At 38.3% G+C, this 26,267-nt stretch overlaps 1 protein-coding gene across 1 annotated transcript in view; it reads left to right on the plus strand.

Moving 5' to 3' along the window:
• The first annotated feature begins 848 nt into the window (after nucleotides 1–848).
• Nucleotides 849–26,267, plus strand: part of gpc5b (glypican 5b) — a 62,651-nt gene continuing 37,232 nt past the window's right edge. The window contains 7 exon segments of the mRNA NM_001302221.1: nucleotides 849–1,017; nucleotides 4,666–4,827; nucleotides 7,465–8,174; nucleotides 10,462–10,643; nucleotides 11,038–11,097; nucleotides 11,435–11,557; nucleotides 26,089–26,209. Coding sequence (NP_001289150.1) covers nucleotides 849–1,017; nucleotides 4,666–4,827; nucleotides 7,465–8,174; nucleotides 10,462–10,643; nucleotides 11,038–11,097; nucleotides 11,435–11,557; nucleotides 26,089–26,209 — 1,527 coding nt within the window.

Genomic DNA, 26,267 nt, shown 5'->3' on the forward strand with positions numbered 1-26,267 from the left:
TATATATATATATATATATATATATATATATATATATATATATATATATATATATAATATGTTTTATTATAAGTTATAATAAGTTTATTTCCTTATTTATTTTCTAAGTTTGTTATTTAAAGCTATTAATATATTATTTATTCCTACACGTAAATGTTTTTCTTTTACTACAGTTTTGTAGTTTATATTAAACTAATTCTGATTAATTATTCAATTTTTTTACATGGTTACTGTAAGAAGACTCAATAGATCTTAAATTTTTATTTAGATTTTTTTTCTGAGCTGACATTTTTTTATAAATAACTTAAAACTTTCTCTTTCATCTTACTAAAAGCTGCTGTAAATTTAGTTATTTGATCATTAAAACATTTTGCATTAATAATGTATTAAAGCAAAACAATATGGTATTTATGAAGGCATTTTATTCATTTTCTCCCAATAGATAAGCCTTAAAATAACATTAAACGGATGAAAAAAAATCTATCTATCTATCTATCTATCTATCTATCTATCTATCTATCTATCTATCTATCTATCTATCTGTCTATCTATCTATCTATCTATCTATCTATTCCTGTGTGAGGGGTGTGTGCAGTGAGTGTTTGGCGCACAAAATTGGCATAAGTCTCTGGATACACACAGGGGCCCTTCCTTACATGTCCCCAGTGCAGACCGCGCAGCATGTGAAGCCCCTGCTAGGCTGCAAAACATTCTCTCTGGATACTTCATTAAGCGGCTCTAAATGTGCCTGTCTTCAGGATAATAGTTACTTTCTTCAGTCTCGCCTCGGGTTTTTCCCCTTCACATTGGCTCAGAGGGCTTTTCTGTGGACTGACTGAGATGGTGCAATGCTCCGCGGGACAGCACCGCGTGTCTGCTGGATGTGGATCCTGCTCTTCAGTGTGCTGATATGGAGGGTTCAGAGCGCCGGTGCGCAGAGCTGTCATGAGGTCAAAACCGCTTTCCAGCTGCGGCAGGTCGGCTCATTGCGGTGGGTTCCGGAGACAGCAGCTACAGGTTTGTTTGCACCGGAGGAAACGGTATAAACAGTCACATCCTGAACAGTTTCCTGTGATGGTTAGTCAGCTATATTTATGTTTTTCTTCTTCAAGAGTAAAAAAATATGACCAATTGAACACGTTGACAAAAAGCAAGGACTTTAAAAAAATGTTATGTAACTTGAAGGTACAGTTAAGTTACAAACAATGACAACTGAATTTTAACTGTGAGAACATGTGAGGGATTTACATAATCATGTTAATTAAAAGTTAAGTATATAACTAAAAACTCGGTATACTAAAGCTGTGGTAGTCGATAAACAGCTACTTGTGTCTAATTTTAAACAACAAAACAATATGAAACATATAAAATGGAGCGCTATAACTAACATAGTTTTTGCTAACAACAAATAACGTTAAAAATCACGCCAAACTGACGTAAAACAAAAACATTTTAGGGAATGTGATTGATCATTTTAGTCTTTGACCATTTAATATCGGTTAATTCGCCACTTCATTTAATCTATTTTTAAAATGTCACATGTCTTTTCATTCATTATTTTCCTTTGGCTTAGTCTCTTTTTCAGGGGTCACCACAGCGGAATAAACCGTCTCAAATGATCTTTAAAAGTTTAAAGTATATTTATTTTTGGTTTAGTAACCTCTATTAATGTAGGTTAAAATTAAAACAATGATTTGTGTGTGTGTGTGTGTACCTGTCAAGAAACGTGACTGAATTTTAATAAATAGTTGTCATTATATTATATTATAATATATAATATTTTATTATATTATATTATCATTCATTCTCTTGTCGGCTTAGTGCCTTTATTTATCTGGGGTCACCACAGCAGAATGAACCACCAACTTATCCAGCACGTTGTTATGCAGCGAATGCCCTTCCAGCCGCAACCCATCTCTGGGAAACATCCACACACACTCATACATACAATTTAGCCTACCCAATTCACCTGTAGGACATGTCTTTTGGACTGTGGGGGAAACCGGAGAACCCGGAGGAAACCCACGCGAACATAGGAAGTACATGCAAACTCCACACAGAAACGGAAACTGAGGATCAAACCAGCGACCTTCTTGATATGAGGCAACAGCACTACCTACTGTGCCACTGCTTCGCCCCTATATTATATTATATTATATTATATTATTTTATATTATATTATATTATATTAGATGTGGGCCCATATAATGTTGCTTTGAATTGTTTCAGCTATGTCCTGTTAGGCTGTTATGTAACCAATTAAGTATAATTATTTAATTTGAACAAAAAGCACAAAATATTGACCTATTAATTTATTACACTGTAGATTTTTATATATTTTTTTATTTTTGTGAGATTTACTAAGTCATTTGTACAAGAGAAAATATTGCAGGCTTTTAAATGTCTATGTTTACTAACATTTCCTTAGTGAAAATTGTATCTACACCATGTTTTCCCCCAGTTTAATATATTTATGAATACGCTAAACTATATGTTATGTAAAATGCGACTGAAAAAGTCGTCTAACAAACAGTTCATTTTGATGACAGAGCATAAATCAGAAATGCCAGTGGTGTTGACAAAATGAAAACGACTGTAGGATAGGCTGTCAAATGTTTTTCATGTTACGCATTTCATGTTAAATCAAAAACGCATTCCTGAACTGAAGTCATCTAAAAAATGCTTGCGAGTTCCTGTGAAATTGACAGCTAGCCATCTTAGGTTTGTCTCAGGTTCTTGTTTATGGAAAGGATACACTGGAAAAGCATGACGATTACAAAATATTCTTAGTACATACGTTCCATGTGTATTGAGAGGTGAGAGAGGTCATCCGAATGCCGGTGATCACAGTCAGCTGCTCTAATGCATGGCTTATGGGGTCCCATTGGTGTAAAATTGGTCACATAGGATAGAGCCGGATGACTGACAGAGCGGATATCATCTGTCTTGATCACATGTTTTCCCTTTTACATGCACCTACTTGCCCCTATGCCACACTCTTTGTATGTTAATCATGTCCCATGACAATTGTAAACAAAATGTAATAATTAGAAAGATTAGCATTGTTGTAGCATTAAATCAATGGTTATTGAATGATAAAAGCGCTGAATAATATTACTGTACCCGTTGCAGCACTTTCAGAAAAAAAAGATAAAGATGCTGCAACTGGGGAAGTACCTTTTAAAAAAAATACATATTTGTACACAGTAGTCCACAGTGGTATCTAAAAGGTGACTATTAGTACTCAAGTGTACCTAAAAAGTACCTTTAAAGTACCATTATGGACCCTTTAGGTACAAATATCTACCTTTTAAAAAGATACTGCCCCAGAGACAACTCCTGTACCTTTATTTCTGAACATGTATGGGAACAGATTTTCATTCTTTGCGCAAGATGCAATGATTTATGCTAAGCTATGCTAAGCTAAAAGTGCTCCCGCCAGACCTGGAGATAGGCTGAATGGATTCATAAATGGTAGAACTCAACTGTTTAACTCTAGAGGATTTGTTAAATGAGCCTATTTCCAACATCCACAGAAAAAGAAAACATTTTTGTTTTGATAATCATTCATCTAAATCTGACCTTGTGCTTCTGCTTTGAAATGGCAGCCCTTCTCTGATGACATCAGTTTGATGGCTTGGGCAAATTAGGCTTAGTTTGAAAGGAGGAGCACAAAAATAAAACCCGCCCCTAACTATAAAACTATTTTCAGGTGAAAATACATAATCATTATCATCGTTATTACATTTTTTTTTTACCCAAAGTTACATATGCATATACACTGCAACTAAGATTTTTTTTTTAAACCTATACGACCTGCTCTTTAAGATACACCCTTTCAATAGGCTCCCTATGGACTCTTTGCCCCCTTTCCACTATTATTAATGCCTTGGTGAAATCTGGCATTGTATTGTTGATATAGAGCACAGAAAACATTAAGTCTGATGCAAATATGCTGATGCAAACATTATGAACAGTATTATACTTGACTTTGCTAATTACATTTACCACAGGAAAGCCATTCGGTGTGCATGATTTGTTTGTTAGCTTGGAAAAATACTCTAGTGCAGGGGTCACCAATCTCGTTCCTGGAGGTCCGGTGCCCTGCATGGTTTAGCTCCAACTTGCCTCAACACACCTGCCTTGGTGTTTCAAGTATCCCTAGTAAGACCTTGATTAGCTTGTTCAGGTGTGTTTGATCAGGGTTGGAGCTAAATTCTTCAGGACACCGAACCTCCAAGTTTGTTGATCCCTGCTCTAGAGGAAGGCATTGCATGAAGATTAAAATTGTACGCATTACTAAACCATCCAATCTTCCAATTTACAACTCCAAATCTTCGATCAACCAAATATATAAGTTCATCCAATTTGTTTGTCCAAACTTGCTAAAAACCCCCTTTAGGTTTACATGTAAAAATGCTGTACAACTACTTTTAGTCGATGTAAACAGTATGTCACTTGACTTTGCAAATTGCATTTACCACAGGAAAGCCATTCAGTGTTCATAATCAGTTTGTTAGCTTGGAAAAAAAACTTTAGAGGAGGTATTGCATGAGGGTTAAAAACTGTACTCAGAAATCCAACATATGAAAGTTATGAGACATGTGGTTTAAATAGGCACAAATGTTTCTACTTAAGTCACCTTCTATGATTAATCCATCACAGATGCAGAACTTCTCATCTGTAAACACCAGGGTCCCACATGCTGTACCCGCAAGATGGAGGAGAGCTACTACTCAGCTGCTCAAAGAGACACACTCCAAAACATTCTCTCCTATAGCTTCGAACTCAAGTATCTCATCCTGGGCCATGCTTCTTCCTTCCAGGGTATGTATTGAGATGGAGTGAAGCTTATTGGCCAAACAAACACTAGGACATGTGCTTTTTGCATTCGCAGCAGCAGCAGTAGTAGGTCATGGGATCAAGTCCCTGCCACAGCAGGTGGGTCATATGACATGTTATTACTTTGTATGTATTGCATAGGAAACACAGAGGTGGTGTTTAACATTTCTTACATTGTACATCATGACTTTCCAAGGTTACTTGGAGATTTGGCTTTTGTCCGCTGTTTTTCATGCTCACAGGATGATCCTTTATCTGCCTGAGGTCTCCTGTGAAGCAATACATGTGCATCCTAGGGGTTGATTGGCGCTTTAGGATTAGGACAAGGCCTTTCACAACCAGTGTTTGAATAAAACATACAAAAAGAACCAGAACTCACACACTTAGGCCAGTTCTGTGCATGTCATTATCTCCTCCGGTGCATGTATACCATGTGATGACATAAACCATGCAATCTTCCAATTTACAACTCCAAATCCTCGCCCAACCAAATATTTAAGTTCATCCAATTTGTCTGCCCAAACTTGCACAAATCCCCTTTCAGGTTCACAGGAAAAGGGCACAGCCGCTGTCCTCTCTGTCTTTGCTGCCAGCCGAGTGAATATTTAACGAGTGTAAAGCAAACGAAAAGAGAAATGTTGAAATTCTTGGCGTATCCTTGGAGATCCGTCTCAGTGCACTTCAATGTATTGCTCTATAATGAGAGCTTTTGAAAAGATCAGTTGTCCTTTTCTGCTACTTTTCGCATGGTTGTAGCTGGTGTCCTGTTTAAAAGAAGGAAGGTTTGTAAAGTGTTTTTCATTCCCACGTGAAAGAGGATTTTTAATGTAGACCGCTTATTGTCTCTACGACTACACTTGTGTGTTTAAGGGTAAAGTAATAACTCAAGTACGAACCTTATGAATTCATTCGGGAAATGTAACTTTCTTCCATAGAAGACAAGGGTAAATGGCTTTTTTCATATTGGGGGAAAAGGACTAAAAAGTACACAAACACAGACATGTGAGAATCGAACATATTTTATATTGCTGACTTCAAACCTACCTCAAAATATAGGAAGGAGCATGAACTGTTAAATATCTGAGAGTGAGCACATGTTTTAGCTGAACTATTTCTTTAAAAAGTCCTCTCTGCCCTTCAAGTGATTTCACTGCAAAAGCAAACCCAACATATGCTGCTCACGTACTAGCTATCCAACAAAGCCCAGCTATCCTCTTTAACCTGAGAGGAACTAAAAATACTTGTGTGCTTCCTTGATCTAAATTCAGTCCTGGACTGGGTACAGTGAGTGGAGTTAGTCTGACACTGATGTTTTTTAAAGAAGGACCCATATCAATTCCAGCAGGCTCCAAGTTAATAGAGCAATCATTGAAAGGCCATCCAGGTTGACCCTTCTGTCTGTCCTTTCAGAACATCCCGCTGTCCCTGAGGTTAGAGGTCAGTTGTGGTGATTGCTAGGCACCCTCTGTGACCCCTGAGTATGGATCCCCCCCCAACATGCCTCCATGTCCCAGAACCACCTGAGAAGAACCCCAATACTTGATCCGGGTGTAATCCCTGGTCATGTCACTTGATAGCAGGGTGTTTGGATGTAGTTACCAAGTTACACCCAGATTTTCGGCCTAGTGCTGTAAGTCAGATGTTGGGCTGTTTTGTTATATTGATTCAAGTTTGAAGTGTCAGTGCTTGAACCTGTTCCACGCAATACCCATTTCCCAGTCATTCATACAAACTGCCTATCCCGGATTGTGGTTTGAGGCTTGGATGAAAGGACTCAGATACTATTCCTTGCCCAAGAAATTTAATTACATATTGTTGTGGGAATTCCAGAAAAGAGACACAAAGAAATAGCAAGAGCAGAGATACAATATTTCAAGATCCCTGATGTATTTATTTTAAAACCTCAAAGGTTTGTTTTACAAAGTTTCCTTTGGGTGCCTTTTAGGATCACGAGCCAAACAGGTGTTCTTTTGTTCCTGCATCAATAAAGTGCAATCATAACTTTCGATTCATTCTTAGCATTTGGGCCATTCACAGAGAAACCAGACAGAGCTGGAATGTTTTGGCCATTATGAATGAGATGACACTAAAGCAAACTGTACTTTGAAGGGTTCTACCAGCTGTCTACTTAAGCACCCATCTGTCACTTGTCACACAAATGTTAATATGCCATTGTAAATAATGTATAAGGCACAACAGACTATGATCCTCAACTTCCATTTGAAGACCATAGGCATAGTGAGGTATAAAATGACGCCCTGACTGCTAAAATTGGTAATAAGCTAGTCACACGTGTCACATATCTCCAAACTAACCTTCAGCCCAATAGCGCCAGCCCAAAAGATCCATGGATTAAGTGTTGTCAGCTCCCATTAGCCCAATGGAAAGAGAGATTAGATACACAAGAAAGAGTCGTAAGCAATGCGAGACAAGGCAGAGGTGCACCATGACAGACTAGTATCTTTGACCCTCTCGTAAATGTCAAACAAAATTACAGCAATTGTTAGTCTCTCATGTTACGAATGTTTATCCATCTAAGATGACTATGAAATAGCTGTTCGTGGAGGTCTTTTTCAGTGCTTCTTCAGTCCAAAATCTTTCTTTTATTTCCTCTTCCCACAGATACCTTCCATTCCCTGCTCTCGTTCACTCTAAATCATACCAACTCACTTTTCGACACCACCTACGAGACAATCTCCCAAGATGCAAGACCACTGGTGTCCACCCTCTTCAATGACCTTGATCTCTACCTTCGAGGCGATGATAACGTTTCTGTGGAACACTCGGTTTACAGATTTTATGACAAACTCTTCCCATTGGTGTACCAGCATCTGGTCAATCCTGGCTTGGGTTCACCTGTTTCAACCTGGTCTGCCGAAGGAACTGAGTGCCTTCGTGCCACACGGCATGATATCTATCCCTTTGGCCATCACCCACAAGAACTTGCTCAAGGACTGTCCAAGGCGCTTGTGGTTGGTCGTGCCCTCAGCCGGGCACTGGCAGTCGGTGCAGATGTACTTAACATCACAGAGTCTGTGGGCATGGGACGAGTGTGTGGACGTGCACTAGTGCGCATGTTGTTCTGTCCTCACTGTCGAGGACTGACCCTGATCCGGCCATGTGGAGGCCTATGTCTCAACGTGATGCGAGGTTGCCTGGCAGGCGTGGCTGAGCTGGATGCTCCCTGGCGAGACTATGTATCGCTTCTGGAGAAGCTGAGTGGGGCATTATCAGAGAGATATGAAGTGGAACTGGGACTTCTACGCATCCGGGAAAGAATTAATGATGCCATCCTCACTGCGCAACTGCACGGGCCACATCTTAGCGCCGTGGTGAGTCATGCTACTCTCTGATTCATAGAACACATTTATTTTTATTCCACGAACGAGCTGCACCATGTGTTGGACTAATCAGTTCTAGTGGGCATGCACTTGAAGCAGCATGTTTGGTGACTGGTGCATATCAAATGTCTCGACCAATCGTAGTCTGTGCAGTTACAAGGCTGCCGTTTTGCACATTTAAGACAATTTGGCTTTAATCTAAAATAAATAACTTGTATAAATTCGCATTTTAGCCTAAAGTTTTCAGTTCTAAATTGTGTAAAACGAAGCCCTATGATTATTCTATCTGCAAGGGGTTTATTATTAGCTCAATCATTAGAACCGTGATTATGTGGTAATATGACACGCACTGTAAAAAAATGTGTTGGTCATGACAGTGTGACTATGGCTGTCTGTAAGTGAATACCCATCCGCCCACCCTGAGGCTATTCATACCATCAACGCCAAAGTCTATAAGCATGGCATGGGATGGCCGTCTGCCGGTCTCTCTCACTTTACTCTTCCAGTGGAATCATAGCAGAAGGGGCCACAGGGGTCAAGAGGTTCATGACAGCTCGGCTTTGCACACATCATGTCCCGGTGCTGACAGATCTATATGTGTAGGTCAAGTTTGAGAACGCATTCCTACAAATCTGTCTCAAAGAGTCTACACATACCAATCAGAATGGGAGATATTATTTCTTAAGCCTCCAACTACTGCACTCATAAACTCCAACCGCAAGCTTACCGCTCTACAATAGAGGCTGGTTATGGGAGTTCACCCCTCCCTGAATCCATCACTGGACTGAATCCATTCAGACTGGAATGACTTAGGATTCACATTACCTGGTCTGGATTCAGCCGTAAGAGTTGGAAAACATCGCTAGTTAAAGGGATAGTTTGCCCCAAAATAAAAATTCCATCATCATTTACTCACCATTCAGTTTTGCAAGACCTGTTTGAGTTTCTTTCTTCTGTTTAACACAAAAGAAGTTATTTTAGAAAATGCTAGTTGTTTGTACCCATTAGCTTACCTGACATACATGCTAAACGAATGGTAAAGTTATGATTTGGCTAAATCAATGATTGTTCTGGTTTGGGACCCAGAAAATACATAAAGCGGCAGTGTACTTAAAAAAATGTTTTGTGTTCTTAGCAGTGCTAACTACTAGCAGTGCTAATACTGCATGCTTATATTCTTCGCTAGTGAAGCCTTTTTGAAATGTTGTTTTTTAGCCTTTTTTTTACTTGCTTTACATGGTTTTGCTCATGGTTTTCTAGGGTATTGCAATGCCATAGTATGTTTCTATGACGGCATTTAGCTAATTAGGCTAGTTTCTTTTAGTGTGGGTTGTTGATGAAGTAGCAAAGATCACTGTAGAGGTATGCTTACACATGTTTGGTGTCAAAAACAACTGTCAAAAGTTGATTAACATATGATTTATCCTACCAATCCATGATTTCATGTTAAATCCGGCTGACAGAATACAATGCAAGTTTGTTTTGTGCTACAAAGTTAGTCGGTCAGGATTTAGAACACTATGATAACAAGCCAAACATTCATAGCTAGAAACATTTGCGCTAACTTGTTAGCATTGAGTATTTTGGGGGCCGTCTTCATTGTCAAAATGATACTAACGGAACAGAGTTCATTTGGATTGTTATCGTCATTGTTTATAAGATGTCTATATGTGCCGCCCGCAGTGGCATTGACACGGAGGACTATGGGGCCTCTCCAGTCCCTCACGCTGCATGTGGTCTGGCGCTATCTTGGTGCTGCTTGAGTTGTTTGGGTGTTGTCTGGTCACAATCAGCCTGATGTCCTGCATGCAAATTCACCTCTGGACAAAGACGGCTCTCGTGAACCAAACGGCCCCTTCCCAAAATGCAATTCAGCTAGCGAGGGGCCAGAGCAGGGGGAATGAGAAAGTTCGGCTAATCCTCAGATAAATAAAGCTCTGTAGAAGATATACAAATACAAACACGTTTACACGCTCTTATAGACAACTTTCTTAAAGCCTATTCCACTTTATTGTGGAAACATGTCCCGAAACTTGCCCTTATAATGTATGCATCTCAATGCTAAGGCGTTGCAATCCAGTATTCAGTGTTAAAAGACGTTTATCATGCAAGCTTGTTCTAATTAAACTTATTGTAAATAATACTAGAGTGTTATTGTGCCACTTACTAGTGTCCACTAGATGGAGCTGTTTGTTTGAACTGGTGGATGTCAGTTTACAATTTATCCATAACATCCAGTGGCTTTTTATTCCTCATCTCTCTCTCTCTCTCTCTTTAGGTTGGTAAAGTCTGCGGGTCCTTGACCGAATCGGTTTCTTCCACTCCAGCCAATTCGACTTTGGGAAGTTTGACTCCGTCAGTGAATCCCAGCCTTGAACTCCAAACCTCAAACACATCCTCCAGCCATACAACACTACCTGACACAGGCAACCAACATGAGCACATAGCTCTCAAAAGACGGTGAGAATATAGCATATGTAACCTATATTCATCTAAAAATAGAAAACCTTATGAAATCTTAATATCTTACCTTACTTAGGAAATAAGCTTAGAATATCTTATTTTATTTTTGGACACTTATCGTTTATCGCTAATTATTTTGTATGAAATTTATAATAATTTTTTTTCTTCGAATTGTCGGACATGTGTTGCACAAAGGTGCTACAGAAAATAAAGTTCATTATTATTATTATGTTTATTTTTTCAATACCTTTTAAATGATGTCAGTACTAATTATATTCATGTTTGTTATGTGCGACAGTACAAATACTATGTAAGCAACACATACTAGTAGCAGCTTATATGCAATTTGTCTTTTTTTTCTTCACAAATCTCCACATGTCGATGACTGCAGGTCTCTGCCTCTGAAAGCATCCAAATATGACAAACCCAGGAGCCTGAAAAAGATTTCAAAGTAAGACTAAGCATTTGCGTTTCCGATCATACCCTTAAGATTTTTCTTTTTTATAAAATTACCTCTAATTATTTTGTCATTAAAATGACATTGGCTGCCAGCCTAAGAATGTACTAACGATTTAATCTCACATCAAATGAACGTGTGCGAGCAAGGAAGAACGCTGTCAGCATTAATAACGGTAACAAACAACAAAAAAAAGCAGCTTGTGTCTATCAGTGTTTGGGCATGTTTGATTAGAAATATCATGATGACTGGGGCAGAACTGGTTGTACTCTATAATTAGGCCTGGTTTGATGGTTTTTGATCGCCTCCTGAAAGCCTGAACTTCCTGCAGGGAGTTTATGGGCTACATCCAGCGGTACAAGTCTTTCTTCTCCAACCTGCCGGAGATGCTGTGTGAGGGGGAGGTGGTGATGGATGAAAACACCTGCTGGAGTGGAGAAGACGTGGTGGAGAGGTGAGCTTGAACTCTAATTTGCATGTTAATGCGTGGATGAATATGGGTCAATGACATGGTGGGATTTGATTTATTCCAAAATGCATTAAAAATGCACATAAAATTAAATGGCCTGACAAAGCAGTTTAAGATGTAAATGATTCAATTATCGTTTAATGTAGTATTATATTATGTTATATTATATTATATTATATTATATTATATTATATTATATTATATTATATTATATTATATTATATTATATTATGGCTACACGGTGGCACAGTGGATATCATGTTTGCCTCACAGCAAGAAAGTCACTGGTTCGAGCCTCGGCTGGGTCTATTGGCATTTCTGTGTGGGGTTTGCATGTTCTCCTTGTGTTAGCATGGGTTTCCTCTGGGTGCTCCGGTTTCCCCCACAGTCCAAAGACATGCGCTATAGGTGAATTGGGTAGGCTAAATTGTCCGTAGTGTATGTGTATGAATGAGTGTGTTTGGATGTTTCCCTGGGATGGGTTGCCGCCGGATGGGCATCCGCTGCGTAGAACATATGCTGTATAAGTTGGTGGTTCATTCCCTTGTGGGGACCCCAGATTAATAAAGGGACTAAGCAGAAAAGAAAATGGATAAATATATTATATTATATAAATATTATAAATATTATAATAATAATATTAATATAAATATGAATAGAATTTTAAGTTTTTACAATTTTACGTAATATTAGGTTAGATTTTACGTCCAATAACAACCTCCAATGACGTTGATATTTGGTTGATTTTTGATTGTGTTAGAATATACTGACATTTAGTCGTCAGGTACGGCAACCAAAATCCAACGTTTGATAGACGTCCACAGTTAACGTCCACACAACCTCAAGTCTCTCATCCAGGATGACTCGATGGCAGCCAAATTGCCCCAGACCGCACATACAAGCTGATTGGTGGAGAGGAGACGAATCCAATTATGATGAGGACGAGTGATGGACAGAGGCCAGTGGGCAAATAAGGCCAGGTGCCGGGTTTAAACACCTTTTCTTTTTCGAAGGACATCCTAGGATTTTTAACGACCACAGAAAGTCAGGACTTCGGTTTAACGTCTCATCTGAAAGACTGTGCTCACTGAGCAGTATGAAGTCCCCATCAATATACTGGGGCATTAGGGAACACACAGGACAAAGGTTGAGCACACTCTGCTGGCCTCACTAACAGCACTTCCAGCAGCAATCTAGCTTTCCCATGTGGTCTCCCATCCAGATTCTGACGGCCGCAGCCCTGCTTAGCTTCAGTGGGCAACCATGTAAAAGTTTCAGAGAGCTAGCTGCCGGCTATTTCCTCATTTTCAAACAAGATGCAATGTCCCCATGATGTTGGGGTATTATGTCAATCTGACATCATGTTAGCGTCCTGTGCATGCTGGCAATATTTTATGTTTACAATCATTTTTAAGATTTGTTTTACTCGGCACAATCATGTTCACCTTAAATTCAACATTTTCATAATTTTGAGTACTTTTTTAACATTATGATTTGTCAATGGCCCATATTCCTAATCTAGAAACTAGTATATGATATTTATACACATTAATGTAGTTTTGCACATTTAGGTGATGCATCATTGCTTTTAGTGTCTCTACAATGATAGAAAATGGAGCATGTTGTTGATCTTCAAGCTAACTGAAAGCTTATCCATCACAATGCTTTTAAATTCCACCTAAACTGATTGTAAATTCAGGTAATTAAATCAGATATGTGTCCAGAAAAAATCTGCATCCGCTCTTTGGGGTCATGAAGTTCATAAGATGGCCAGGAGGAGTGATGGTTGCCATGGATTATCGTGGCTTTTCTCCAGTCCCCTTTCGGACAGAAGCTTCATTCAGAAAGTTCTGGAGCTCTATTGTGACACAAATGAGATTCCCCGAAAAAAACACACACTCTTAAAATAAACATTTGCATTTAGGCGCTTTTGCTATCAGCATATATCCATTTGGACACACTCTTTTGGCTTACGCAACACAAAATGACTGTGACCACTTCGCTTGGATGGACACTGTTTTATAATTCCAGATATTTCCCCAGTCAGGCCTCATTTGCTCCTCAGCTTTGGCTCAAAGGTTAGAGATCCCACTTTCTACACACCCACCCACCCCTGGACAAATTGCCCCATCGCTGTCAACACTACGGCAGTAACGCAAGGCTGGCAACGTCTATACAAGGGCCCCCGGTGGCAAAAACACAGCTCGTCCTGGAGACTGGCCACTGTTACCAAGGGGAAAACTGACTAGCTTGCTAATAGTTTGTTTGGTTTGTGGAATCTCTGTATTAAGACAAGTTTTAATTCTGTCAAACTGAAGTACTTTTTCTGAAAGATAAAGATTTGGTGGTTTCCTAAATGCCATTGGTTGGTTGCTTGTGTGACCAATACAAAATATAGATGCTAACTTCAAAACAATTCCAAAAAAATGGCATTTTTGGCACATGAGAGCAAGTGATCACTAAGTCTTTATCTATCAGACAAGTGTTTTTACATTTAAAATGATACATTTAAACGTTGTTTCATAACTAAACATCTAAAACAGGGGTCACCAATCTCGGTCCAGGAGAGCCAGTGTCTCTGCTGGGTTTAGCTCCAACTTGCCTAAACACATGTGCCTGCATGTTTCAAGTATACCTAGTAAGAGCTTGATTAACTTGTTCAGGTGTGTTTGATTAGGGTTGGAGGTAATATCTGCTGGACACCGGCCCTCCAGGAACAAGTTTGGTGACCCCTGATCTATAACATCTGAGAGGTTTGCATAGAGGCGACTGACTAGCTTGCTAATCTATCGTAGAAATGAATGGTCAAACTATCTATTTACAGGCTTAAATACTGCTTAAACATGCTTCGAGTTTTTAATACAGAGATTTGACATTTTTACAGACTACGAAAATAGATTATCAAGCTAGTTTACTATGCTAATATTGACAAAAAAAAGTGGTCATACACTCCATATACAGTCTTACAGGTGTGGTAATTTAGTTTCATATTTTTTAAAAAGCATAAACTTTTTATACAGAGACAAAAGTAGCAGGTTAGTTAGCTTTATGCTAACAGACACATAAATGAATTGTCATACACCACAAAACCAGATTAGCAAGTAAGTCTGTTGTCTTTATGCTAATAGTGACAGAAATCTATGGTCATACAATCCATATGCAGCCTTACAGACATACATTTAGATTAGCTTTGTATTTTCTCTTCACTGGGCTACAAAAAGCAATGGGAGAGTTAGTTAGCTCTATGCTAACAGTCACAGAAATTAATTGTCATAGCCTACACCCTATTTACAGTCTTACAAAGTAATATAGCTCAATATTTTTTTAATGCTTTGTATTTTCAAATGCAGGTTCCACAACCTAGTCATTTAGGCACGCTTTTTTTCTTTCAAACTAACATCATTGCTCTTTGAATAAGCTCCTTTATGTTAGCATACTGCTCTCTACTCCTGAACAGAATATACTAAATGAAAAATGTTAACAGATTGGTAGTATGCTACACAGTTTAGTAGCTTTACCTGTACTGAATAATGCTAATATGTTTAGATAAACACCTTTAAACTCAATAAATGTTTTGAATTTATGCTGCTATGGTTGTAGTGAGTACCAGTTCTTATGAAAATAAACAATATTTGCTTTCTGTGCACATTATACATGCTATACACTGCAAAAATAGCTAAATTAGCATTCTGTACTGAACATACAGTTCAATAGCATATACTGTGAGTCAACACTGCCTCCTTCTGGCCAAAACAAGTTAACATTTCAGAAAAGAAAATCAAACATCTAAAAATATTCCTCCACTTTGTCATAATAAACAATGGGTCAAAGAAGCCCACTGAGGAAGACATGTGTTCACAAGATGGTCGAGCTTTTAATCCAAAACGTGCATTTTTGGCTTGGACTTCTCAGGTCCATTTGGATGGCTCCATAACATATCAAATTGAGCGAACAAGGTCATTTAGGAAAATGCTTAGCTGGAGTTGTGGTTCACCTCCCACTGCACAGTGAAGTGGATGAATGGATGTTTCGTAGGATGGTGGCGTTAACCGAGGAAATGTTAGCATGACTTATAACTCGGTGTCAGCCAGACTCCAAGCAGCTGGATGTGTGAGGTTACTGTGGAAACGGTTTGTTTTTGTTTTCATTTTAGGCAACTACCATCTGTGGTTGAAGGCTTTTTTGGTATTTTGGGTAGATCGTAGTTTCTCTCTCTCGTTTTGTCCATTAAGGCTGCCACTGCCAAGCTTTAACCCACATAAAAGGTCAACAGATTGAAAAGTGACTTAATGTCAATCGTCATGAAATGCTAAAGCCTCCATGTTGTGTCCATGACCGATCTGACTGCTGTTTTCCTTTCTTCTGTGGTCTTAGGCTGGCCGTGTCCTCCATTACACCTCTATTAGATTATGTGTTTTCATTCAGGACTCGCCCTTGTGCTCACTATAACACTTATTTTCATTTTTAAGAGGTTGAACTGAACATGGTAGTTCCCTAAACCTCTTTTAGGCTTGTCCTATCAAATACTCACAGGAATATTTGATTATAAATGATAAAAACTTGTATAATGTGTGCAGAATGCAATGGCTAGTTTAAGATAGTTGTCCAAACTACTTTACGCTGACATAAACAGATATTGGTTGCTTTGTTGCTAATCTTTATGGAAGCCCGTACCAGCCACTGAATTAATTAATTTATTTTTTTAAATACATACAATGTAAAAAAAAAAAATACTCAAACTATACTCTGACTATAACTCAGATTTGTGACTTTATAACTCGTAATTCTGACCTAACTCAGAATTGGGAGTTTATAACAGAATTTTGACTTAATAACTCGCAATTCTGGCATAATACCTTAGAATTCTGACTTAATAACTCAGAATTGTGACTATAACTTAGAATTATGACTTTATAACTCAGAATTACAACTTTATAACTTCCAATTCTGACTTAATAACTCAGAATTATGACTTTATAACTCAGAATTACGAATTAATAAATGCAATTCTGCCTCAATAACTCGCAATTCTGGCATAATAACTACGAATTCTGACTTTATAACTCGCAATTCCGGCATAATAACTCAGAATTCTGACTTAATAACTCAGAATCCTGACTTTATAACTCAGAATTATGACTTAACTATGAATTCTGACGTAACTCACATTTATGACTTTATAACTCAGAATTCTTACTTTATAACTTGGAATTCTAACTTAACTCGCAACTCTTACTTTATAACTGAGAATTGCGACTTTATAACTCAGAATTCTGACTGATTTATTTATATATTTTTTTAATTCAGTGGCGGGAACGAGTTTTCATAAATCTAAGATGGTGTGTCACATTCAAAAACAAAGCTACCAGCATTTCCCTAAACAGAAATTAACAAATAAACTTTCTAAAAACATTCATCCACACAGTGAAAACATGTTGTTATAGCCTCCCTGCTTTTTTGTACAAATCTTATGTTGAAAATGTTATTTTGATTCACGTATAGCTTAGCAAAAGTTTAAAAACACCATATATAAAAACTTCAGGAATGTCACAGTTTATTGGTCTCTTTTTAGGCAAAACTTGTACCTATCCATAGCATTTGCATATTATAATAACATTTGGTGTAGCATGTTTAGTTTGGCTTAGCTTCACTGTAGGTATGTTTAAACCTCTGTGTGATAATAATGCTAACACTAATACACCAAGTGTTTGGTTTAATAAACATAAAAGTGGTGTGTTTGCTGTGACAAGAATGATAATAGCTTCATTTCAATACAGCACAGTGCAATTTAGTGTGTTTTGCATGTGCTTAAACAGGACTGTGGGTGGTTAGGGCCTGTATTTGTGCTGAGATACTGTTGTGCAACTATTACCATCTGAAAACCTACTGAATAATCTGTCTAGACAGCTTTTTTCTGGCCACCGTACTGTAGGTTTTGCCCGTAAGTACTGCATGCTAATATTTTCAGTACTGTATTTATAGTGGTTGATTGACCTAAAAACCTGTAACGGATACGGTTGCTGCATATAGGATATACTGTGCTAGTATTACAACTAATTATTGAGCTGCTCAATTCCATGTTTAGCATGTTTGGTTTAGTTAGCTTCAATAGGTTTGCTTACGCCTGGTGATAAGGCTAACACTAATACACTCAGTGGTTTAATAAACATAAAAGTGGTGTGTTTGCTGTGACAAGAATGATAATGGCTTGATTTCAATACAGCACAGTGCAATTTAGTGTGTTTTGCACATGCTTAAACAGGACTGTGGGTGGTTAGCGCAAGTATTTGTCCTGAGGTACAACTGTGCAACTATTAGCATAATGAACTCTCAAATGAGACCACCTGAAAAACTACTGAATAACTCATCTAGGCAGCATTTTTGCTGTACGTTTTGCCTGCAAATGCTACATGCTAATATTTGCAGTACTGTATTTATAGTGGCTGATTGACACGAAAACCTGAAACGGATACTGTTGCTGCATAGGATATCCCATGCTAGTATTACAACTTATTATTGAGCTGCTCGATTCCAAAGAGCTGCTTTAATACAGAACGCCACTGTTAGCTTTGTGCAGTTCAAAGCTGACTAGATATATTACATCTGCCCTACATTAGCATGAGCCCTTCCCAACTTCATAGACCACAGACAATAAATAGGATGGAAAACTAGCAACCAGAAGGCCTTACACCCGGTTATTACACACATGAGAAGGCACACATGCTGACGTAAGACAGGATAGCATAGCTTACAGTACGTAGATGCTAAACACCATAGCTGGGTATTCGAAAGAAAAGGACTTGTTGAAATATTAGCATCCAGCAACCGTTTAAGCTGTGCGTCAAAGGCAATAACTTATGGAAAAGCTGTACTAAAGAATAGAGAATCCTCTGATGCACAGCTCATGAAGAACGGATATTGCTAGCTCATTAGCTGCCGAGTTTCATAACCTTCTGAGCAAACATATGAGCTAATCCAATATAGCAGATGAATTTAATTGGAGCTGGGATGTGTGTGTGTGTGTGTGTGTGTGTGTGTGTGTGTGTGTGTGTGTGTGTGTGTGTGTGTGTGTGTGTGTGTGTGTGTGTGTAGCTCCTATGGGAAAATAAGCAGCGTTCAGTCAAAGGGGAACTCCAAACTCTTTGGTCTTGATCTGGGTAAATATTTTTCTGGTTTGGATTTATTTAGCTGCTAATTATTGTGAGAAATGTGGGTGACTGCAGCGACAAGCCCATCGCAGTGAACTGTAAGACCCATGCTCTCGCTAGCACATCTGTTCAAAGAGCCTGGTGCCCTTTGTAGCTTATTTGAAACAGTTTGTCTGTGTCGTAATCAAAGTACTTTATGAGGTGGCTTGTTTATTGTGGTCTTTCTTTTGTGTATAGGAAAAGTTTTCGGTTGAAAACAGAACTTGATTATATCGGTATTTGATTGGATTGTGTGGGGGAGCGCTATGCGGTAGGCTCTGCTAATATTAGTGGAGCTTGCTGAGGAAATTTTCCTTTAGCATTGCTCATACTTATGCTAAAATGCATGTGGCTCAAAGTGTACTTCAATGCTAACAAGTAATGCACTGAATGTTCATAGCCGAAGCGACAGGCTTTCAAAGCATACTCCATGCTATTCAATTGAATTGAATTCATGTTTATTTCTATAACGCTTTTTAACTATTTAGATTGTGTCAAAGCAGCTTAACATAGAAGTTCTAGTAAATTGAAGCTGTGTCAGTCCAGTTTTCAGAGTTGAAGTTCAGTTTAGTTCAGTTCAGTGTGGTTTTAAATTTCACTGTTGGAAGTCCAAACACTGAAGAGCAAATTTGTTGATGCGCAATTCCACAAGTCCCAAACCAAGCAAGCCACTGTGCAATCACCCCATCACTAGAAAGATTCATGCTTGTCCAGCCCACTAATATTGTCAAGACTTGATTTTTTCAATCAAAAGCCATCATAATTTATAAGTAGTAGTTCTTTTCTGTTTTGTTTTGACTCCTAATTACAGTGGACAGGGTGGATTGTGGACTCAGAAGTAAATGGCTACTGCACTGGTATGATTGGCTTACAGTTTAGCATATTTACAGATTTACAATCTTTGCTTTTAAGTAGTGCAAAAGAACATTAGGTTTTTCAGTTCATCATAAGTATGATTCAACTCAATTGTAAAAAGAAAAATGAAGTGTTTGAAATGACAAATGACTGAACGTCCAGATTATTGTGTAAAATTCCAACAAAGTACTGCAACAAGAGAGATCTCAGCAACCTGCTAGAAATGCCTTACAAGACTCACAAAGCACATTTTTTGAGATGTTGACTGCCATATATATGTCCCCCTTTGTTAAAAACACTATTAGGACAGATATATTTCCATAAAAAAATGGTTGTTTTTGCGTTATTTTGAGCAAATTTGTTCTTCTGGTTTAAAAAGAAATTTTGAAGCAACTTCATGGTGATGAGGTCATTGACTAAATTCCAGCATGGTGATTGGCCGTCAGCACCAGCCAGTACAAAGTGACGTCATTGAGTTTTCAGCATGTCTCTGCATTATTCATGATGAAGAGTTGGTTTGAACCAATCAGCATACTCTATTATGGATGACATGCAACCTGTTTAATATGCATTAGCAGTGGTGTAAAGTAACAAATTACAAATACTCAAATTACTGTAATTAAGTAGTTTTTCTCAGGAATTGTAATTTACTACGTATAGTTTTAAAAATCTGTACTTTTACTCTCCCTTAAGTTCATTTTTAGTGCTGTATCAGTACTTTTACTCCACTACTTTCCTTCAACCTGTAGTCACTACTCTGTTTTTTCATGTCTATGGGGATTAGAAAACGTCCAACCTAAAATCAACCAAATATAAACATCTAATGATGTTACAGCTTGAAGCTATGTGGACCTTACCATTGTGACGTCTATCAGATGTTGGATTTTGGTTGCCATAACTGACGAATAGATGTCATTATTTGAGATCAATATGATGTTGGATTTTGGTCACTTTCTAACACAAGCTAAAATCAACCAAATATCAATGTCATTTGACATCATTATTGGACATTAAAAAAACTTGGTCATAATAATTTAGATCACCTGACATCACAACCTAAATGTAACCAAATATTAACGTCTTATGACATTGTGTGCCTGCTGGGCAATAGCTAAATGCACTACAGAATTTTACGTTTACACACATCCACAAATGACATGTAATTTACAGCGTAATACTCACTACTTAATACTCTTGAGTACTTTTGAAAGGTCTACATTTTACTAATACTTTGAGTAATATTAACAACAGACACTTTTACTCTACTTGCACTTCATTTTTAGGCAAGTAAAGGTACTTTTACTTAAGTCTGATTTTTCTGTACTTTTTTTCACCACTGTGCATGAGAAATCTTTGTCGCTTTTTTAGCTGTTAGAGAGTTCAGAGAAGCATGGTCCAAGTAGTGTTACCCAGCACAATTGTATTCGATAGATGAAGAACTGTTCAGATAAATGGGTCATAAATGTTCGTTTTTAAAGTGTGCCAAAAGAAAAGTTTTGTTTCCATTTCCCCACTGTCAGTGCAAGCAGTTAGCTTACAGTAGTCTGCTATCACAAAAAGTAAGTTTGTTTTGTAACAAAATGGTGAAACACGAATTTGCCACTTGTCTTCTTTTAAAAAAAGATGTGGTTCCAGTTTGTGTTGATTGTCACGTCTTTACAATTTGGAAAGTGCGTGATTAATGTTTTTTATCTGTTTATTCAGATGACAAATTTATTATCGTCAACAGTACTCTTTCAGTTTTTGAAGACATATCCTTAGTCAAAATTCATTTTGATGGTCCAATTGAGTATTTGTAGACTGTCTGTTTAATATCTTTTGATACTGCTCCTTCAACAGACATTTAACTAACTATAAGAAACTTTGCAAGTACATGTCAACTTACACTAATCATAACCCCAATCTAAGTCTACTTAAAATGTAATGAAAATTAGTTGGCATGTAGATGCAATGTAACTTAAGTTCAACAACCGGACCATCAAGTGTGAACCTAAGTTTATAGTACGATAACTACAACAGTTCAAATGTCAAAGTTAGATATCATTCCCAGATCCGCTGTAAATGCTGCTCTCCGAATTACTTGCTGCGTCGCAATTTGCATACTTATACTACGCCCTAAAAGCATGTACATTTTTGTGAAGGAAAAATATATACTTTTAATTGTGTAACAGTAGAGTGTGCAAGCTTTGGCACATACTACTTCCTCATTAATTGATTGTTACGTTGCTTAGTTATGAGCCCTGTCAATCATCTCAACACATCATCCACATTTCTTTCATATTTAATTTACTACCATATTGGAGAAGCAGCAGCAACAAGATAATCTGCCATTCACAAGTCTTTCATGCAGAGAAATCTCCTCAGGTCTCTGGATAATTATGCATTCATTAATGTCCAAAGACATCTTTATAGAAAATCAGTAATGTTGTTGCAGATGAAATATAACACGGAATTGAAATATTTTCCAGTGGGCTGAATAGTAATTAACAGTCATTCAAACAACTTCACAAAAGCCTCTCTAATTGACGGTTGGTCTTGCGCGTCTGCCATGTTTGTAGTTTATTTACACTTTACACCTGCGTTTGATGTTCTAATCAAAATCACATCCAACACGCAATGTACTGTGGGCAAATCAGCGGTTAGAGTATAGACGGTTCTGCACTAAAAAATTTTACCGGAAATTGTAAACCATCCAGGAAACTTTGGCATACTCTTTTCAACATACTAAGATTTAGGACATACTAATTCTATTTTCAAATACAATTTAGGATGGATAGTATGTAAATTGGGATGCAGCATTTGTCTATCTTCCCTGAACCTGTGTTTGTGTTGCCGGCGTGCTAATCAGCTATTATTGTGCACGTAATGAAACTCCCTTTTTTATGCAAACCTTTCCCTCTTACGCTACACGACACTCTGACCTAAACAAAGCTGGACTCCCCCACTTTCCAGACTTTTTTTCAACCTAGAGAAGTAAAAACACCCTGCTGAGACAGGGGGATTTCATGGCACTTTAATGCAACGGGTGTAATTTAGATTTAATTCCAATTAACTGCACATAGACAGAGAATATTTTTTTAGACCATAAAATAGGGCTGGTTTTAATGTCATTCGAAATGGCGCCATTGATAGACTTCATCAAAAATGCAACACGCTTAAATTGAAGTGGCTAGTGGAAAATCCGTTCGTCCTGTAAGTGCCTCCAGAAAGACGAGTGACCATACTACAGTAAATTTCCATAAAAATGATGGGAGTCTTAAGGTTGGCTGTTTGTTTAATAAAACACGTCGAGCAGATTGTTTCCTCTTCAATTATGCGCATACGGATAGCGCATTTGGTTCACCCATGGAAGAATGCGCTTGTAAAAATGACACTATCTCGACAGCTCATTCTTCTTACAGATAAGCCCCATAATCCTCCCCTCTCACGTAGTGAAAACCCGCATATCTCATCTCCACCATCCCTGCCGCCAAAACGCATTTTCGCACGACAGTTAAAAAGCACAAACCAACAAACAACTCTGTCTCACGTCGGTTCCTGACAAAGTGCTCCCACCTTGCAAAGTGTGTTCAGCTGCTGTTCGGATGCAGCATGAGGTGTCTGGGGTCATTATTTATTCACTTAGATTAGCTGCGCTGAAAACAGCAGGCCGATTCTCCCACAAGCATTCATTTATTGATGTGCAGGCACACGGCTGCATTATTCTGCCCTCCTGCCGCGCTTTATATGCCCCCCCATTGTTAACCCTTTGATCCGTCTGTCTGACTGTCTGTCTGCCCGTCTGTCTCAAGGACGTTTGCTTCTGGAAATAGCTTCGCTGTGATAATCGGGCAAGTGCATAGACAAACAATTTTGCATAAACTGATGGATGCATGACGTTTTCGCGTGATGATATGCAAATTTGCAACAGTTCAAAAAAGTCATGCTATTTATGAAGTTAGAGTTAATTTTAGCTTGAATTGAATAATGGAATGTACAGAGATGCAGTTACAGGGCATGTATACATATATAATATATAGACTTGGGAAACTTTACTTTAAAAGTAACCACCTAGCAACCAAATAGCAACACTTTGATCGCTACAGCGGAACAAACTGCCAACTTATCCAGCAGTGGATGCCCTTTCAACTGCAACCCATTACTGGGAAACACCCATAAACTCATTTACACACATACACTACGAACAATTGGACTGTGGGGGAAACTGGAGCACCCAGAAAAAACCCACGTGAACATTGGGAGAACATGCAAACTCCACCCAGTGGAGTTGCCAATTGACCCAGCCAGGGCTCGAACTAGCAAACTTACTGTAAGGCGACAGCGCTACCCACTGCGCCACCATGTCGCCAATGTTCTTGATATGACATTTTAATTATGGACTTTAAAAATGAACTTCTTTGACTTGGAACATAATGTAATCACCTAGCAACCTCCTCGCAACCACATGGCAACATTATGAATGTGATATATTATGCTACATCTCTTTGCGTATTTTACACATTTTAATTATGGGTTTTAAAATGAGCTCCCTTTCATCAAGAAAGTAACGAATTTAAAATTTGGCTTATTAAGTGCCACCAAAATGCAACCACCTAGCAACACCCTAGTGACATTGTTAATATGAAAGGTTAATATGATTTTTTTTTAAATCGTATTATTTAAAGTTGGGTTTCTGTCACTTAGACCAGAAATTAGCTTGTGATGGGTCGTTCTTTAATGATTTATTCATTTTAAACGAATCTTTTGTGACTCGAGAACTATAAGTCCTCTCAGAAAATGATTTGTTAATTCACACATGCGCACATTTGTGCAGGTGGAGGAGAAGATTAGTTCATTTTTCAAGTCCTCTATCGGATTTGAGTCATTGGGTATTCATGTAAAAGACAGAAGCCAATCGTATGCAGTCAGAGTCGGAAATAAAATTTGATCGATTCATCTCTCGAGTCGTTCATTCATCATGTGAAAGACAAAAGCTACTCAGGTGCAGTCAGAGCCAGAAAAAATTTTGATCGTTCATCTCTTGAGTCGTCGGTTTGAGTCATTCGTTCATCACAGGAAAGACAGAAACCAATCATATGCATTTAGAGCCAAAAAAATTGTATCCGGTCATTTCTCGAGTCATCGTCATGTAGACGAACGACTCAAATTTGAAGACATGCCAGATGAGGTGATCAGAGATAAAACACCAGGTAAACAATAAAGGATTATTTTTTCTTTCTTAGTATAGTAGCTTTCTAGTTATGACTTATTTATAGTGTGATCAACATTTGGGCTAGGTGTAGATGTGTTTGGAAACATCTTGTAACATTTTAATGTTATTTTGGCAAATTGAACAAAACGACTCAAAAAGATTTGTCCATTTTAATGGATGAGACCCAAAGGTCTGACTCAGTAAAATGATCTGAACTTCCCATCACTATAAATGAACCAGCTAGCAATATTCTCAATAGAATATATATAAGTTGCTATTTTGTCCATTGTAATTGTGTGCTCTAAATTTAACCACCTAGCAACCACAAACCAACATTTTGCATATGATATGTATCATATTAACCTTCTATGCACAATGGCCTTTTATGTAGATTTAAAATCTTACTTAGTGCCATCAGAATGCAAATTCCTAGCAACATTGTAACAAGGTTACATTTTATTATCAGCTTTGCTTAAGTAACCACACAGCAACCCCAGCATTCTGGCCACAACCCATAACAATAGCATATCATTTAACATCTATTCCCAAAATTGTGTGCTTTTCTTCAACAAGATTAAAAATAATTGTAGTCAATAAAATCCCTTCAGTTTTGCATGCCAGTAATCTATCCACCCCAGCAACCAGTCATGTCTGTATTTAAAGTTCATGCTCTGTGCTTAATCAGAGACTTAACCTATCTGCCCTGCCTGAGCTTGACCCATTGATTTCATAGGCTGCTGAGCATGGCACTTTGACAGTCACCATGGCAACTAATATTAAGGTGTCCACCTGAAGAGTGAAGATTGAAGACCTGTGGAGACCTCTTCCTCAAGTGTGTGTCCACATTCTTCTCGGAATAGCATTCTCAGGGATGCATGAAATGGTTTTCATGTCAACCTGTCCAGATGTGTTGCTATCAATATCTTGAAGTAGGGATGCAACTTGTGTGGCTTGAGACTTGGCTGCACCGACTTGGCCTTTGTTGAAGGACGCCCTCCGGTCTTCTCCTCCAGCGTCTCTAATAAAAGGACATAGGGTCAATACTTACATTTGCAGCACAGTTGTGTCTTCAGGCCTCACCGCGGGATTTCATAATGAATCATTTATGTGGGTGAAAAGGCTGTCTGAATATCCGATCAATCCTTGGGCCTGTTTCTAATAGGCAAGCCTTGAGCATTCCCTGCATTTTTCGGACACCAGAACTAGTTAGGAGATCATTATCAGTTCAAAGAGTGCTCGATTTCTGTAGCAGTACCTTATCTCTTGCTCTTTTTCCGCCACAGCTATACAGGCCACGTGGTGGGGAATGGACTGCAAGCCCAGAAACACAACCCAGAGATAAAGGTCAAAACTGCAAATCCAGTCCTCGTCAGCGTGAAGGAAATGCTAGAGCACTTCAACCAGGTAGGTCCAAAAACATTTGAAGTTAGAACATCCATCCTGCTGGATTTGGCTCAAAAGA

Source organism: Danio rerio, chromosome 22 (genome assembly GCF_049306965.1).
Source record: "Danio rerio strain Tuebingen ecotype United States chromosome 22, GRCz12tu, whole genome shotgun sequence".
In the NCBI taxonomy this organism is placed as follows: domain Eukaryota; kingdom Metazoa; phylum Chordata; class Actinopteri; order Cypriniformes; family Danionidae; genus Danio; species Danio rerio.